The sequence below is a fragment of the Chrysemys picta genome, chromosome 1 (genome assembly GCF_011386835.1).
Source record: "Chrysemys picta bellii isolate R12L10 chromosome 1, ASM1138683v2, whole genome shotgun sequence".
NCBI classification, from domain to species: domain Eukaryota; kingdom Metazoa; phylum Chordata; order Testudines; family Emydidae; genus Chrysemys; species Chrysemys picta.
The window spans coordinates 314758363-314776228 of record NC_088791.1 but is presented as its reverse complement, the minus strand read 5'-3'; the positions used below and the strand labels follow the sequence as shown (position 1 = coordinate 314776228).

The window sequence follows — 17866 nt, the reverse complement described above, 5'->3', positions numbered from 1 at the left end:
AATTCACTTTGGAACCACAAAAGAGTATTTGCACTCACGATTACAGATTTTGTGGGAGAAATAGGTAATGTGTACTTTTCTGGGTGCACCAACAACTAAAAAATTGGCCACCCTAAAGGAATCTTTCAAAAAAGGTTCACACATGCTTAAGGAAAAGCTCATTTAACATACCCCAACTCTCAGTTCAGTTTTGTCCTGACTGCAGCAAAGAACTTCCAGCATAAAGTAATCAAGCTCTGGGAGGAGGATGCAGTTCTTAAAAAATGATCTTTCAAAAAACTTTAAAATTGTGCATCATTAAAGGTAATTTTAAATAGGGAGCATTCAGTACTACCCAACTCCAGGGTTTTGATGTGATACTTATGTTACTGGAGACACTGGGGGGGAGGGGGAGGGGAGAGGAATTCATTAGCTTTCCGAGAGCTGTTGGAAGCATCTGGAATAAAAATAGCTCAGAACTGTGGACTCTATATTTTTGATCAGAAGTTCAAAATATGGAGGAAAGTCCATTAAAGCATAGTCCCTGAGGGAGCCAGATGCTCTCCTGCCCCTCTGAGCACATCCTCTTCCTCCTGAGTCTCTTCAAAGGCTCTACATCTCCTTCCACATTAATTTTGCAAATTCCAATCGCTCACCTTCAAGGCTCTACATACCACCGCTTTTCCTACATTTTCCTCTTGCACCACTCTGCCACTCAGGATTTATGTTGTGCTAATTTTGCTTCCCTTCATGTCCACTTTGCATCCTCTAGCACCTCTGTGATTTCCCTAATGTCTCCTCTCCCCTTGCAATAATATCCTCAATCTCATTTTCCATGCAGCCTCCATCTCCTTCCTCCAAATTCCTACTCAAAGCTCACCTCTTAATGGACTGATGGATGGGAACTGACAAAGTATAAATAAAATAGATCCATCCACTAACCACAGAGGATGAGATGACAGACTAAAGACTCTTCAATATCTATTTAAAGGTCCACAGTGCACCTGCCCTGCACGTAAAAATGCTGGAGAATCACGCCAGGACAAGGCATTTGCAGGTATATAGGTTTTTGGTGGGAGGGGATTTGTCTGTGTCTTAGGTATGTAAAGGAAAGGTACATATCACCAAGGTACCCAAGCACTTATTAATCTACATTGTTCATTAACTGTGTGGATACCAGTAATACAAGCATCTCTATATAGAGAAGAACTATACAATTATACAACAAAGTCAGTGGGGTCTGATCCAAGTGCTGAAATTATGACAAGTATAATGGCAGACAAAAGTGAGACTAGGTGCTGAGAGTAGAAGAAGACAAGCATGATTAACATATGCCATAGTAAGGTCCTTAACTTTCCAAATCTCAGCCTCACTTGAGACAATTATCCATTGGGGAGACTGCAAAGCTGCAGGCATTATACACTCACTTATGAGGCTGCTGGAAAAAGTGAAGGCTGATAGTCTCCCTGAGAGCTTTGATAATGAAATTCAGGAAAAATAACCAAAAATATACTCCAAACTCTTCCAGCACATAGGGAACACATGAGCCAAAGACTCTAAAAATGGCCCCATGAACGTTTGTCCTTAGAAACTTGAGTGCAGCCTGACGTTTGTGGATGAGTGTTCTGTTCCTGGAGGTTAAACTATCAATGATTTAAACACTTCACTACATTTCACTCTCTTTTGATCTGAGACAGAGTAATTGTCTTATTATCCCACTTAACACAAATGGAGGCCAACTTAAAACTAACATATCTGAGGGGAACCTATATCATAATACATGGCAATTAGAATCACAGCATTGTTACACTTTCTTCAACTAAAATATTGAAATATCCTATACTTCAGAACTTCAAGCACCATTTTGTTCACTATTTGAACTTATTTGTCAGAATTATTTGTTTATAAAAAGCAACTCCCATTATACATTCAAGGTCAGTCAATACCCCACAACACAGTACAGTATAAACTGGACGCAGCCTTCTTATTCACTTCCTGATCTAAACGGTTAGACAGTGTTCTTGTGGGACTATGAACAGAGGCTGTGCATCAGTCATGGGTGAACTGAAATATAAATATAAAATGTGTAAAGTGCTTCGGGATCCTTCAAGATGTGTGGTAGATAAACCATCTAGTTATTATTACTCTAATTATGATTACATACCAACCTGAGATTCCTGTGCTTTTTTATTTTTAAACAGCTTGAGAAATCAGAACGTTCTTCAAGAAAAAAAACTGGCCCTGTTCAAAACACAATTTAATCTCCCACGGCAATAGTGGGTGCACTACTCATCTCCTCCTGCTGAAAGGTTGTACTTTGTGGCACAGAACATGTAGCTTTGGGAAAAGTTGCAGTGTCACAAACAGATGATTATGAGCTAAAAGTCTGAATGGGAAGGAGGTGGAGAAATCTGTCTTTAAATACCAGTATCAAATAGCTACCCAAGAGAGGAATTCCTGAAAGGTAAATGGATTTCTATTTAAAATATTATTTTCATTACCCTTTCACTGAGCGCAGAAAGTATGCCAACAACATTCTGAAAGCAGCAGGAAATGAAAAGAGACAACCTGAAAATCAGTATTGTGGTTTCTGACCCTTTAACCTTGCTCTTCTGGCTATGCTGAAAATGACCATATTTTTGAACAGTTCTAGTGTTTCTTGTTTTGCTATCATTTAGCTTTTCTTCCTCGGTCTTCAGTATTTAATAGCATCAAAACTTCTAATTTTTTGTAAAATTTACATACCTGTCTTTATTTTTATGTAATCTAAGGGGCTGAATGTTTAACAATGATGAAGACAGAAAGCTAAAGGAAATTTAAATACTACAATATTCTTTGTTTGTTGTGTCTATAAAACTAGTAGCGTATGTAAAGAAAACGAAGTTACACGTACCCCCACGAGCCTCCATGCCTCACTAATAACTGCATACTGAAGACGGTTCAGAACAAACCCATCTATCTCTTTGGTTAATTTGACGGGTGACTGTCCAATCTTCTTCATCAGGGCATGGGTTTTATCCACTGTAGAAGGCTCTGTTTCTGGATGGGGAACCAGTTCAACCAGTGGCACGTAATAGGGCGGATTTACCTTGACAAGGACCAACAAAAAATATATTGTATTAATTAACATTGTTACATTGAACCAATTAAATTTAAAGCCTATTTCTGCTCGTACAATTTTATAACAGAATGGGCCTTTTCCAATAAACATGATGGGCCTGATTTTCAGAAGTACAGGGCAGTCTCAAAGCCAGTTCACAACAAGAATGGCATGCACTCAACATATCAGAAAATCAGGCCAAGGGGGCCAAATCCACCACGGCTTTAACTCCACAGAAGTCAATGGAGTTACACCAAGCATGAGTTCACTCCAATATTCTCAGTATACTTTATGCCAATTCAATTCAATTCATTCATTTCTAATTTTCAAAACTGTTTGTTATTCAGATGCTGATTATAAATAACATACTTCTTTTCAAGAGAGCATCTCAAAGGAAAGATTTTCTGCAATAATTTTGCTGTTGTCATAAGTGAACTACACTTCCAAGCAGTCTACACAACATCTTTCAAGATTCATTTATTTTACTTACTAATTTATATTGACCTGCCCCTCTAACATACTCTGGGTGCATTAGTGAAGGTCACATAAAACACTATCCCAAGAAAGCTACAAGATAGAGTGCCTCCAAAAACTACACCCGTTCATTTAACAAAAGAGAAACCTCTCCCAGCCATATCCCAATCCCAAGCAGCATTTCTCACCACAATCAAGAACTTTATTATGTAAACATTAAGGAATAATTAAATAAACAGTTCATTAAAGTTCTGGAATTCTGAAAGAAAGTCCTATAAACAGCTGGAAATTGTACCCACATTCCTTTCCAGCACTCCATGGAGCCACAGGACAACTGGCACCCATGTGAGTTTCAGCAGAAAGTTCAAGGACTGCATGGGCATGGACACATTTCTGTCAGTGGCTGGTCCTCATGCCCTGCTCCCAAGTTCTTATACGGGCAGCTCTCATGAACAATAGTATTGTCCGGCAAGAGCACCCGAAATGCTATAAATGGCCACTACACATAGTATTTGCATACACTGGATTGTAACAAAGCATCAGTGCTGCCCCCAACCCCTACTGCAATTGTAATCCCATTCATTTTCCTCAACTGTGCTCATCTAAGTGCAGATTTTAGTGAGCAATGTGCACCTTTCGCCAAATTATCCATCTATGGTACTTCTAAAGCCCTCATTACCACAGCACCTGAGCACCTCACAGTCCAAAATTAGGAGAATACAGTTATTTTACAAATGGAGAAACTGAGGCACAGAGAGACTAAGTGATTTGCCCAAGATCACACAGAAAGATTGTGACCAAGCATGGACTTGAACTCAGGTCTCTCATATTCTAGACTAGTGCTCAGACCACTGGACCATCCTTCTTGTTATGCAGAAGCCTTTCTACACAGATCCTGAGCTAACAGGGGCTTTATTTTCAGGTACCTGAATCCCCTGCTGACTTCAGCTGGAGTTGTGAACCCTCTACACTTCGGAAAGTCAGATTCTGAGCGCTCGGCATTAGCCCTTGGGCACTCTAGGCTTCTTTCAGGAGCACTAAGCAGCCTGCAGGATACCACCCTGGTATTAAAACTCAGATTAAACATGTAGGATTAAACATAAAGCAATTATCAGAGTCTGTTGGAGTACTTACAGGATGTGCCACAATACACTGCTTCACATGTTTAAGGCCAGTGAACAACTTAGTAGGCAAAAGCGTGGAAGTTGAGCTGCTTAGGATAACATCATTACTGACAATAAGATCTAACTGTCCAAAAATCTTCTTTTTTAATTCTAGTTTCTCTGGCGTGCATTCCTGGAATAAAAAGTAGTAATAAATAGCATTAGAAATCCTCCAGTTAATACTAGTTATCAATACATTTATTTATTTTTCCGACACATATACTGAAGCATCCAAAGAGATCTGGGCACCCAGGTGAACAAACAATCTAAAATACGTATGCAAACAGATTTAGATGTACCTGCCAGCCATAATACTCTTCTCAGATCAACTCATCCACTTAGGACAGGTCTACATGAGGAAATTGACAAGCATAGCTATAATGAAATAATTCTTTTGCTATGGATAGGCCAATATAACTTCCTCATGTCGATGCACTACTCTGGAATAAAAGGGACTTTATTTCAGAACAATTACTATTCTTCAGCATAATTCTGCTTAGCAATGCCAGTCAATCTCCCTATGTAGACAAGCCGTAAGTGAACAGATACGCATTGTGGTGTGCCTTAAAAGGTAGACAAACTCAGGATCTGTAGGACCAAGAGGGATGAAGCAAGTTTCAGAGATCAGGACCCCGCACTGGAAATGTCTGACAGTGGCCCTGAGACATGCAAAGCTATGGGATTGACATCTGAAGTGCCCCAGATGACTTCATCTGTGAAGGAGAGAAGAGATCTCCAAACCTTAATGGGCACCGTAGGTCAAAATATTCAAAATAACCAGCTGGAAGTCAATGCAGTCGGTGGAGCACATGTACGAAATTTTACTATGTGGGTGGACAGCCACGTTCTTCACTGCCTGAAGTTTTTAAATGGTCTCCCAGTGCAACCCCATGCAGAGCATGCTGCAGTAAGCCAGTCAAAGTAACAAAGGCACAGAGGATGACTACAGTGGAGTCCATATCCAAGAGCAAAAGTTGCAACCTCTTTGTCAAGTGAAGATGGCAAAAATTAAAAACAAAACAAAACAAAAACCACACACAACTCTTTTCTACAGGCTATGATTGTTCTCTGGACACCCAACAGTAGGCAAGGTTCAACTAGGATCCAAATTCATATGTGAATTTCTGTAAGAAAAGGCAGGTCTATCCCCTCAATAAAAAGGCAGATAACATTTCCATCCTCTCCTGGGGTTAGAGCCCCAACCCACCCATCAGCATTACTCCCCTGTGTTACATTATGGGAAGAGATGGGGGAGGAGGCTTATATTTGGTTTATATAACTTCAGATGGACTCTCTGTGGATGTTTTGGGGTAAGGAATTCCATCAGACTGAATACAAATAGGTAAAAAATCTTTTTAAAAAATATCAGTTTGTGTGGGATTTTACTAAGCTTTAAGTCATAAAATGTCCATGACTCAGAAAGGATAAGTGAGGTTATTTAAGAACAGTAGATAGAGTCCATTGTAATAAATTCCATTATCAAAACAAAATGATACTCTGCTTGTAATTCCTGGATCAGTTAAGCTAGCAAGTTGGTTAAATTTAAATAGCTTCTTTTATCAAAGCCACAGATGAAGAGAACTCTGCAGATACTGTTCAAACTAATAAAAGAGTTGCACTGAATTGCTTTATTGTGAGAACTTATTGTGAGACTCTCTACCTGAAATACTATGCCTTCTTTCAGATCATATGATAATCAAAAAGGGAAAGCTCAGAACTGTAGGAAACCCAAACCAGCTATGATTATGTAAGGTTTCTGAATGGAACATTTGCTTGAAGTTTCTTGTATAGTGACACAATTGTATTCAATTTGTTGGACCAGTGGAATAGTTTCTGTCCTTGTGAAGCTTGGAATTATTTTCTCAATCAGGGATACTGACTCCTTGAAGAACAGAGAGAAAATTAAGCCCTAAAAAAACTATTAATCTGGAACTTCACTTGCTGTCAATTAGAAAACTTGGAGAAGTCTGTAGCTATTCTGTTTACCCTGAGAAAAAGGAGATCAAATTATAGGTAGTTAAAATACAGTACTAAGCCTCTCATTTGCTCTCTGGAATAGTCAGTGCAATAAGGTTAGAGTCCATCTGAATGCATTTTAAGTGACACTGTATATATCTATGCCTCCCCCCACACACATTTTTTTGAGACTATCACACTTCTCTTTTGCTGCAAACAGTACACCCTTATTCCAAGTCTCTAATGCCTGAATAAGGTTACTATAACCCAACTTTCAACTTAATTAAACCTTACAATAAACATATTTTGTAACAGCCTGACGAGAACATGCCAATTTGATGGCTTTCAACAACAATGCCCTGGAGAGGCTGCACTGTACAGAAGTTTGTTTAATACCTTTTAGAGTTTAACCAATTTCCAAACAGTGCAACCTTTCCAGTTAATCTAAAACCTCTCTGTGAATCTAAAATATAAATTCAAACAATTCAGAGTAAATACACGTCCAAGCTGGAAACATTGACTCCACCTGTCAATTAAGAGCCTGATCCTGAGAGATCTAAAAGGGTAGCTGTACACTAGAATTTTTTACCTCAAGTTAATTTATTGCTATGCCTCAACCTTGGGTAAAGTACAAATGTTTGTAACCCAGAACAAAAGGCCTCTAAAAACTTAGCTACCTCCAGTTAATTGGCAATCAATTAACTTGAGGTCAAAAAGTCTAGTGGAGACAAACCCAAAGACTTCAATGTAGTTTGAATTATCTTGCACAACTTCGCTATATTGTGCATTCAACGAACCTTTTAAAAGCCTGCCCCAGCCTTCATAACCTTAACATACTGTACCTGCCAAAAGCAAATTCATAGGTACTATGTCAATGTCTGGTACTCTATAACACAGTGATTCTCAAACTTTTGTACTGGTGACCCCTTCACATAGCAAGCCTCTGAGTGTGAACCCCCCCCTTATAAATTAAAAACACTTAAATATATTTAACACCATTATAAATACTGGATGTAAAGCAAAGTCTGGAGTGGGGGCTGACAGCTCACGACTCCCCATGAAATAACCTTGCGACCCCCTGAAGGGTCCTGACCCCCAGTTTGAGAACCTCTGCTATAACAGCTAGAGGTGTTTATTATTATTATTATTATTATTGATTCGGTCTTCTGATATAGATCAATTCTTTGTAAGAGAGCAATCAGGACATTCTCCCAGAATCTTGTTTTTATTCAAAACTACTAAACATAATTGTTTCAAAAACTCAGTCAGTGTTTTTTTGTGGTTAAGTCCTAACGTTAATATACAGTAATACATGACCATCTGCTAAAATAAATGTTTCATGGCTGTTACAATATTTATGGGCCACTTTTATTAGAGATTTTCATGTTTAAATGTGCATGCCTATTCCAAAGTTGCTGTTTCCACCATGTGTATGCAAGTAATTATTATTTAGTATTTGTATTGCAGTATCATCTCATGGCCCCAGTCAGGGACCAGGGCTCTATTCTTATAGAGTGACACTGAACACATATATAATAACAAGATGTCTCTGCCCCCAAAGGGCTTGCAATCTTGGCCTTGATCCTGCAGTGGTGCTCTGCATTGGCAAAGGGGTCTGACCCCACAGATCTCATTGCAGGATTGTGGCTACAGTAATCCTAAACACAATTTTCACTATTGGCTTGTCTGTACAGTTGGGTAATGCGCCCTATGGGGGTGTGATTTCTAAAGCACACTAATGAGTTGCACATTAATTGGTCTGTGAGGACTCTGCCAGTGTGCATTAAAGGTTCCCCCACCTGCTTTCAGAAGCACGTTAGGGAACCTTCAGTGTGCACCCACTGCATCTACACTGACCAATTAATGTGCAATACATTAGTGTGCTTTAGAAATCACATCTCACAATGCACATTGCTGCCCTATTTTTCTCTTGGATGGGGTTGAGCAACTCTTATGTAATGGAGAGTCTCAGCTTCTAGCCTCAAAGAGCGATTTGTCTTTTCTTAATGAAAAAAGGGGGGGAGGGGACCTCTGAAAGGAAAAGCACAAATCAACATTGCCAGGGGCATAATGGCACCTGAGGTCTTCCCTTAACCACTACCTCACTCTTCTGCTTTTCAGCATATAAAGCCTGATTTCAAGAAACGCTGAGCACTCAGAGATGCTCACATTGACTTTTACTGGAGTGGGTGCTCAGCACTTCTAAAAATCAAGCCCATAATGTCTTTCCTGTGGTTATGGGAGTAACTGCTGAACCAAGGAAGCTGTGACAAAGAAATCCTGATCACTTTCTGATGATTACAAAGTGTACTCTGGTTATGTGAACTTAGATCGAGGTTTCCCTACACTACAGACCCCGGCAGGATGATTTCTCATACATATACACTTTACAGCAGATCATTAATCTCTCAGTCTACTGCAACACTATTGTGACAGGAGCCATCTCCAGTCTATCCCTCAGCTAGTGGGACAGTTGTTGAGATGCAGCAGTGAATGGAAGGATTAAAACACAAGAAGAAACCTTATGGTTCCGAGACAGACTCAATAAACCCCATCAGGGAAATAAAGTGACATCACTTTTTCCAAATACTTTCATCTTCTTGCATAGATAAAATCCACTCAGAAAAACAGTGTGAAAAGATAAACAGAGAATTCAAGCATAATTATTGCTTTATCATCCAACTACTGAAATAGTTAAAAAAGCCACCTGGATTTAAAAACAAAAGGCCTGATAAGTGTCAGCCTACATAAAGCATGTGGAGGCAGCTTATCAGTATATCGATAGGCACTACCAAATATTTGGAAAAGATATTTGGAAATTTAGTCAAGAATCCCTTGAAATTCTCTCATTGTGTCACTTAGCTATAAAGCTGGTGGCCATAGTTAGTTAAAGATAATTTTGTAAAACTGCAGCGTATCTTTACTAGAAAAGTGACTCCTGTAGAAATCCGGCCACTTGGAAAAGAAATAATATGCACACTCCAAAGTTACTGCCAAGAAACAGTCCAAGCTTAGCTCTGTGTAAATTGAACATTATAACTTATGAGCAAATTATGGTTTTCTTCCAAAATTTGCATTTAAGATTTTTTTTGGGGGGGGAAAGAGGAGAGAGAGAAGTATATCTCTAAGTGGCAGTGGCAGTAAAGGAGTACATCCATATTTTGACTAGCCCCTCCAGTAGGAAGGATGCATGTGTAAGAGCTGAGATACATGATGAGATAAACTGCAGAATCCGTGCAATCATTATCAAGTGGGTCAGAAAGGTACTGACAAAAGTGGATTCAACAGTACAACAAAGAGATGGTAGTACATATGTAGAATCCCCTCTTTGCACACACAGTGTCATACATTCCAGTGAGGAAAACAAGATCCATGCAACCAAGCTATGGAATCCCGATTAGTCAACGTGCTTACTAGGAAAGGGGAGAACAAGCAAAAATGTGTTTAGGCTGCAAATCAGAAAACAGGATGTTCACTGAAACAGAAACCATAATTCTACGGCTGCTGAGCAGTGTGCAGGTTAAGCTCAGCACGAGTCCACCAGAATGCTGAAGAGGTGTAGTCTATGATCAAAGCCACAAGCACAACAGAGATTTGTGTCTGTATGGCATCGATGACCTGCATGATCAGTCATAATAGGTGAACCACACAACAGCAAACCAGTGAAACTGTGCAAGGTACAATAGGACTAATGAAGGGTGTGATTCAGTGCCCCCTGAAACTAATGAAGAGGCTCCTCATTGACTTCAATGGGGTTTGAATGAGTCCCAAAGCAACACACAGTGGGCATGCATACTGGGTAAACGAATAAAGGTAAACTGTGGTAAACCTGGCATATTCATTTTGATGGTGGTATGATCACCAAAAACTCATATTCCCCCAAAAGTTGTTGCACGTCAGAAAGTTTTACATGTAGTTTACTGATCTTGTCTGAAGAAGTTTTAAGTAAAATAGTTTTAAAATATTAGGTCATCCAACCTCAAAGTCTTTTACTTATGATTCTTAGTTCTGCTAGCTCAGGCCTCTGCTGCAGATTGGGACCTATATCGTACTTTTCTTCTAGAAGTCCGAAAATGTAAATTAGACTTAGGGAACAGGCGGCCATTTTTCTTGCATTCTATATCATACCCTGATGTGTAGTCTTCTCAGTGAACAATAACTATCGGCCAGAAGCTAGCAATTCACACATTGAAATCCTAGAATTTTAAGAAGATTATTCATAAACCAGTGTCTATTGTCTACACATACAAAAATTTAAATGGTTAGTGCATAAGAAGGATTACAAAATGAAAGTTAGTGGTGCATTTAGACTGCAATGTTTTGTTTTGCTGTTTGTTTCAAAGCGGCTTCTGAAACAAGCAGAGAAATAGAATTGCTACTTGTAGTTATTACAGATGAAAGCACCAATTTTGTTTCCAATCCTATGATTACGGTTATATGTGCCCATTCCTTTTGCAAAAAAAATCATGAATAAAACTGTACAAAATATATATATATATATATTCTTGACAAATATATTGTTGGCAAATGTAGTTTTGCCATTCTGCCATTCTAATAAACGGTTAAATGATGAATACACCAAAATATATCTAATAACTTAAATAAAGAGAAGAGCACTTCCAAAGATTTAATCTTATTTAACAAATCAGTTAAAACTTTCAGCATTGTGAAAATGGGAATAACTTTGAATTTTTCCACTGATAACCTTTGGGATGGTTTAGTTTTTAATTACAAAATTGCAGATAAACTTATTTGCATGCATTTTATTAAATCTCCAGGACGTAGAAGATAGTTCAGTGATTGATTTAAATCAGGGGTGGCCAACCTGTGGCTCTGGAGCCACATGCGGCTTTTCAGAAGTTAATACGCGGCTCCTTGTATAGGCACCGACTCCAGGGCTAGAGCTACAGGCGCCAACTTTCCAATGTACCGAGGGGGTGCTCACTGCTCAACCCCTGGCTCTACCACAGGCCCTGCCCCCATTCGACCCCTTCCTACCCCCTCCCCTGAGCCTGCCGTGCCCTTGCTCCTCCCCCTCCCTCACCCAGAGCCTCCTGCATGCCACGAAACAGCTGATTGAGAGGTGCAGGAAGGGAGGGGGAGGCACTGATTGGCGGGGCTGCCGGTGGGCGGGAGGCGCTGAGACCAGGGGGCGGGGAGCTGATGGGGGGCTGCTGACATATTACTGTGGCTCTTTGGCAATGTACATTAGTAAATTCTGGCTCCTTCTCAGGCTCAGGTTGGCCACCCCCGATTTAAATAAAAAATGGTAGAAAGCTTGCCAAGACTGTAGAATACACCACCACAGACAAGTTGATAGAAATCAGACAGACAATCTCTATAGAATGCCAAGCACACATTTTTCCCATGCTTCACTGTACAATTGTTAGCAGCTGCATCCTCTTCCTGCTGAGGAACTGTGTTTGTTCCATAACTGTGTTTTGTTTTCTATACGATACACAATGTGAAAGGGCGGTATACATTTATGGTATGATACAAATAAACTGCTGCATTTCATGTCTGATACGTTTTGACACCTGTCTGTGTCCTGATTATTTTAGAGAGTTTTAAACATTTTACTAAGATTAATATTTTGGATCCCTGCCATCTCTATAGCCAGCTGCCTTGGTTACTCTGGACCACATTCATCACAAGAGGAGAAGCAACTTATCTCTGCTTCAGCCCTGAGGGCTGTCCTATCTCTTGCCCTTGCTGTCGTGGCCCCTAAGGGCTATTGCAGTATGTAGTGTTGCTGGGCCATGGAACCCCCCTGGCTACTTCTCCCCCCCATAAAAATCTAGAATGCCCCATATAGGAGCATTCCCAGGAGGGTCAGACGGCCCCTATGCACTGATTAAGACAGTGCAATAGGGTTGTAGTACAGGGATGAATTCTCTTGCATTAATCAATCAGCCTATACAGGTCTGAGACAGACAGAGACAAAGACACAGAAAAATAGAATAAATGCATTAAAAATTAAAAAAAATCTTAAAAACGATAAAAAATGGCTTTTGTACATCTACAATAAAAAAACACCATCTAAAAAGTCCAGTTTCTCAAGACATTCCAGGCCTAGAAGCAAGTGCTGCATGTTGCACTGGGAAGCTAGCATTCTCATTGCCTTAAAGCTCCCATTTTTAACCCTTCAGCATTGTGAGATAACAGACTTTAAACTTCAGGATTGAATATTGCCTGCCCTGGGTATCAGACCCATATCACCTGTCAGGGGGTCAGAACAGTGGAATAATGTAGGGAAAGAAGGAAATATTTTTCTGTCACATTGTCTAAAATAAAATAAAATAAAGTAACTCCAAAGTAACTTTTGGAAGCAACTCAGACATTTGTAACATTGGAAGCAGTCTCAATGGAGATAGATGTGTGTGTTCCAAAGTGCAAGATAAATATATGACATTGCAATTTATCTCATGGATATCACCTCCACATATGCGGTATAATACACACATGCAGCTATCTTAGTGAAACTTTTGTTTAGGAATATATTATGGATTCATAGATTTTCATGCCAACAGGAACCATCATGATTACGTAGTCTGAGCTGCTGCATAACACAGGCCACAGAATTTCTGGACCAGATGCCACTGTGCCATACCAGGATACAATTCAGACTTGCGAGTAGCTGTGCTATCCCTGCCCTGTAACAGGGGTTGCACTTTACAATGCCTTGCTGCTGTAGCATCAGCCTGGACTATTCACAAACAGCCTCCAGCCTGTAAGTCACTCCCAACTTTGTCTGTATGTGCTGCAGCCAACCGGCCACACCTTGATTCTTACCAGCCTTAAAGATTACCACAGGGTGACCCCAACACACTCCCAATTCCAGAAACATATGTCCTGTACCCCCAGCCCTCTCTTGGACAGTACAAATATACTGCACATTATTTCTTTCCCAACTTTGGAGTGGTCCATTATTCCTTTAACAGACTAAGGCCTGGTCTACACTAGGCGTTTATGTCGAAGTTAGCACCGTTACATCGAATTAACCCTGCACCCGTCCACACTGCGATGCTATTTAGTTCGACATAGAGGTCTCTTTAATTCGACTTCTGTACTCCTCCCCGACGAGGGGAGTAGTGCTAAATTCGACATGGCCATGTCGAATTAGGCTAGGTGTGGATGGAAATCGACGCTAATAGCTCCGGGAGCTATCCCACAGTGCACCACTCTGTTGACGCTCTGGACAGCAGTGCGAGCTCGGATGCTCTGACCAGCCACACAGGAAAAGCCCCGGGAAAATTTGAATTGGAATTCCTTTTCCTGTCTGGCCAGTTTGAATCTCATTTCCTGTCTGGACATCGTGGCGAGCACAGCAGCACTGGCAACGATGCAGAGCTCTCCAGCAGTGATGGCCGTGCAGTCTGTGAATAGAAAGAGAGCCCGAGCATGGACTGATCGTGAAGTCTTGGATCTCATCGCTGTGTGGGGCGATGAGTCCGTGCTTTCCGAGCTGCGATCCAAAAGAAGGAATGCAAAGATCTACGAGAAGATCTCTAAAGACATGGCAGAGAGAGGATACAGCCGGGATGCAACGCAGTGCCGCGTGAAAATCAAGGAGCTGAGACAAGGCTACCAGAAGACCAAAGAGGCAAACGGACGCTCCGGATCCCATCCCCAGACATCCCGTTTCTACGAGGCACTGCATTCCATCCTCAGTGCAGCCGCCACCACTACCCCACCAGTGACCGTGGACTCTGAGGATGGGATACTGTCCACGGCCGGTTCCTCGGACATGTTAGGGGACGGGGAAGATGAGGAAGGAGATGAGGAGGGCGAGGCAGTTGGCAGCTCTCACAACGCTGATTTCCCCGACAGCCAGGATCTCTTCATCACCCTTACAGAGATCCCCTACGAAGCGTCCCCAGCCGTTACCCCGGACACAGAATCTGGGGAAGGATCAGCCAGTAAGTGTTGTAAACATCTAAACATTTATTTTTAACAAAACAGGAATATTAACAATTAAAAGAATGGGTTGTTCATGATTAGTGTGCCCTAGGCGCTTAACGGTTTAGTAAGGGGCAGTGCAAGTTTTGAAAAGAAATCTAGCAATGTCCGGTTTTCAGTGATTGTCCTGCACAAGCCGCTCTACTGTTTATTCCCTGCTACTGCAGCTACAGTAAAATGCGGTCTATATGTCCGGGGATAGAGCAGTAATCCTCCTGGGACATCTCGATGAAGCTCTCCTGGAGGTAACTTGAAAGCCGTTGCATGAGGTTCTTGGGGAGAGCGGCCTTATTGGGTCCTCCGAAGTACGACACGTTGCCGCGCCACGAGATTATCAAGTACTCGGGGATCATTGCTCTGCACAGCAGGGCGGCATACGGCCCTGGTCTTTGGAGGCTTTCCCGGAGCATTCTCTCTTTGTCGCTCTCGGAGATCCTCATCAGGGTGATGTCGGCCATGGTGACCTGCTTTTAATTAGGTAGGGGAATGTTAGTGTTGGGACTGCTTTCCCGTTCCTTTACAGAACTGTAACCGCTGGTTTGCAGCCACGCGGTGGAGGCGGGAGAGGGGCAGCCGAAAGGGATCGTTCCCGGGGACAGCCGCGAGGGGGTGGGACAGGGGCAGAGTTCCCGCTTGCCGGATTGCTGGCAGCAGGGACTGACATTGCTTTAAATGTGAAATGAGGCCAGTGGTAATATAAAAGTTTTAAACTGCCACAAGCGTACGGCTTACCATGTCTGCCTGCAACAGAAATTCCGTTGTGCTGCCTCGCTTCTCAAATGTGCTGTGCAAGACCCCAGGCACTGAATGCGAAGGCCGAGAATTTGACCTTGTGCTGAGTGCGCATGTGAAAGGTGCTGTGCATGGTCTTGTTCACAGAGAAAGACTATGTTCTTTGTTCACAACTACATTTATCTTTCTGAGGAATTCACTCCCTTTTTCCCATTTCCACAGCCCCGTCTGCGACTGTCTCACAACCTAGCCTGGAATCACACTCCCAGAGGCTAGTGCGGATTAGGCGTAGGAAGAAGAGGACACGGGAGGACATGTTCTCTGAGCTTATGGCCTGTTCCCAAGCCCAGGCAGCACAGCAGACCCAGTGGCGGGAGAACTTGACCCGCATGCAGCAAGCCAACATGAATCGGGAGGAGAGGTGGCGGCAGGAAGACCAGCAGGCGACTCAAACGCTGCTTGGACTACTGAGGGAGCAAACGGACACGCTCCGGCGCCTTGTGGATGTTCTGCAGGAACGGAGGCAGGAGGACAGAGCCCCGCTGCAGTCCATCTCTAACCGCCCTCCCCCGCCACCAAGTCCCATACCCACCTCACCCAAAGTGCAAAGAAGGAGAGGCGGCAGAGTCCCTGCTAACTCTCACTCCACCCCTGCAGAGAGCTCTAGTAGCAGAAGGCTCTCATTTCCCAAAATTTGAAAAGTTCTTTCTTTCCCGCCTGACACAAGCCCACGTCCAAGTTTCACCTCCCAATGCCATGTGTAGTTGATAATAAAAAATTCGTTTCTGTTAACTACTGTTTCTTTTGGAGGAGGAGGGGAAAGGGGGTTGGTAATTGGACAGGACAATCTCCTTTGGCAGGGTACATAGTCGGGGGCAGGCACAGCAGCAGGGCACATACACAGTGCAGTGATGCAGTGACTAGTTACCCCGGTTAGTCTGGGAGGTTGTTTTGATGTAATGTTGGGGGGGGGGGTTGCTCTGTGACTTTGTGGCGGGGGAGGGCAGTTACAGATCTTAAGCGCCGGTCCTTAGGCAGGATCACAGAGCCACACAGCATGGGATCTGTAACCGTCCTCCCCCTGCCACAAAGTCAAATAGACCCCCCATACACACAGTCCCGATCAGGAGGGGTGACAGGCTCCGTTGAAACAACCATCCCACCGCAGCGGAGCCTGTCAATCCTTGAGTTTAGAAGCTGCATTCGCGTCACAACACTACACCCGCTCCGCACCACAGTCTGCGTCCCAGTTTTAAAAAATTCCCGCGAAAACAGTATTAAAGAAAACGGTGTGCTTTAACAAAGTAGAACTATTTTTATTTCGACACGTGTGTTGGAGGGGGGGTGAAGGGGGTATGTAACTGGATAGGATAGTCAACATTACCTGGGTAAAGAAACGGGGGCAGGTTTAACTTCTCAGTACACAAACTATAAAGTCACAGGTTACCCTGCTCACTCAGGAACTTTGCTTTCAAAGCCTCCCGGATGCACAGCGCTTCCCGCTGGTCTCTTCTAATCGCCCGGCTGTCTGGCTGTGAGTAATCAGCAGCCAGGCTATTTTCCTCAACCTCCCACCCCGCCATAAAGGTCTCCCCCTTGCTCTCACAGAGATTGTGGAGCACACAGCAAGCTGCTATAACAATGGGGATATTGGTTTCGCTGAGATCACAGCGAGTCAGTAAGCTTCTCCATCTCCCCTTGAGACGGCCAAAAGCACACTCCACCACCATTCTGCACTTGCTCAGCCGGTAGTTGAAGAGTTCTTTTGCAGTGTCCAGGGCGCCAGTATAGGGCTTCATGAGCCAGGGCATTAGCGGGTAGGCTGGGTCCCCGAGGATGACTATAGGCATCTTCACATCCCCAACAGTTATTTTGTGGTCCGGGAAGTAAATACCTTGTTGCAGCCGTCTAAACAGACCAGAGTTCCTGAAAACACGAGCGTCATGAACCTTGCCCGGCCATCCCACGTAGATGTTGGTAAAACGTCCCCTGTGGTCCACCAGTGCTTGCAGCACCATGGAAAAGTATCCCTTTCGGTTAATGTACTGGGTGGCCTGGTGGTCCGGTGCCAGGATAGGGATGTGAGTTCCATCTATGGCCCCACCGCAGTTTGGGAATCCCATCGCTGCGAAGCCATCTATGATCGCCTCCACGTTTCCCAGGGTCACTACCTTTGGCAGCAGTACATCAACGATTGCCTTCGCTACTTGCATCACAACAACCCCCACGGTAGATTTGCCCACCCCAAACTGGTTCGCGACTGACCGGTAGCTGTCTGGCGTTGCAAGCTTCCAGAGGGCTATGGCCACTCGCTTCTGTACACTCAGTGCAGCTCGCAAGCGGGTGTCACTGCGCTTCAGGGCAGGGGACAGCAACTCACAAAGTTCCAGGAAAGTTCCCTTCCGCATGCGAAAGTTTCGCAGCCACTGGGATTCATCCCAGACCTGCAGCACTATGCGGTCCCACCACTCAGTGCTTGTTTCCCGTGCCCAGAATCGCCGTT

At 43.0% G+C, this 17866-nt stretch overlaps 1 protein-coding gene across 3 annotated transcripts in view; it reads right to left on the bottom strand.

Annotated features, from left to right (window-relative positions):
* Positions 1-17866, bottom strand: part of CRYL1 (crystallin lambda 1) — a 96904-nt gene that overhangs the window by 32039 nt on the left and 46999 nt on the right. For all 3 annotated transcript variants that reach the window (XM_065595238.1, XM_024105717.3, XM_005312219.5), the window contains exons 4-5: positions 4688-4849; positions 2873-3067 (exon numbers count right to left, since the gene is read on the bottom strand). In XM_065595238.1, the coding sequence (XP_065451310.1) occupies positions 2873-3067; positions 4688-4849 (357 nt within the window). The remainder of the gene's footprint in view (positions 1-2872; positions 3068-4687; positions 4850-17866) is intronic.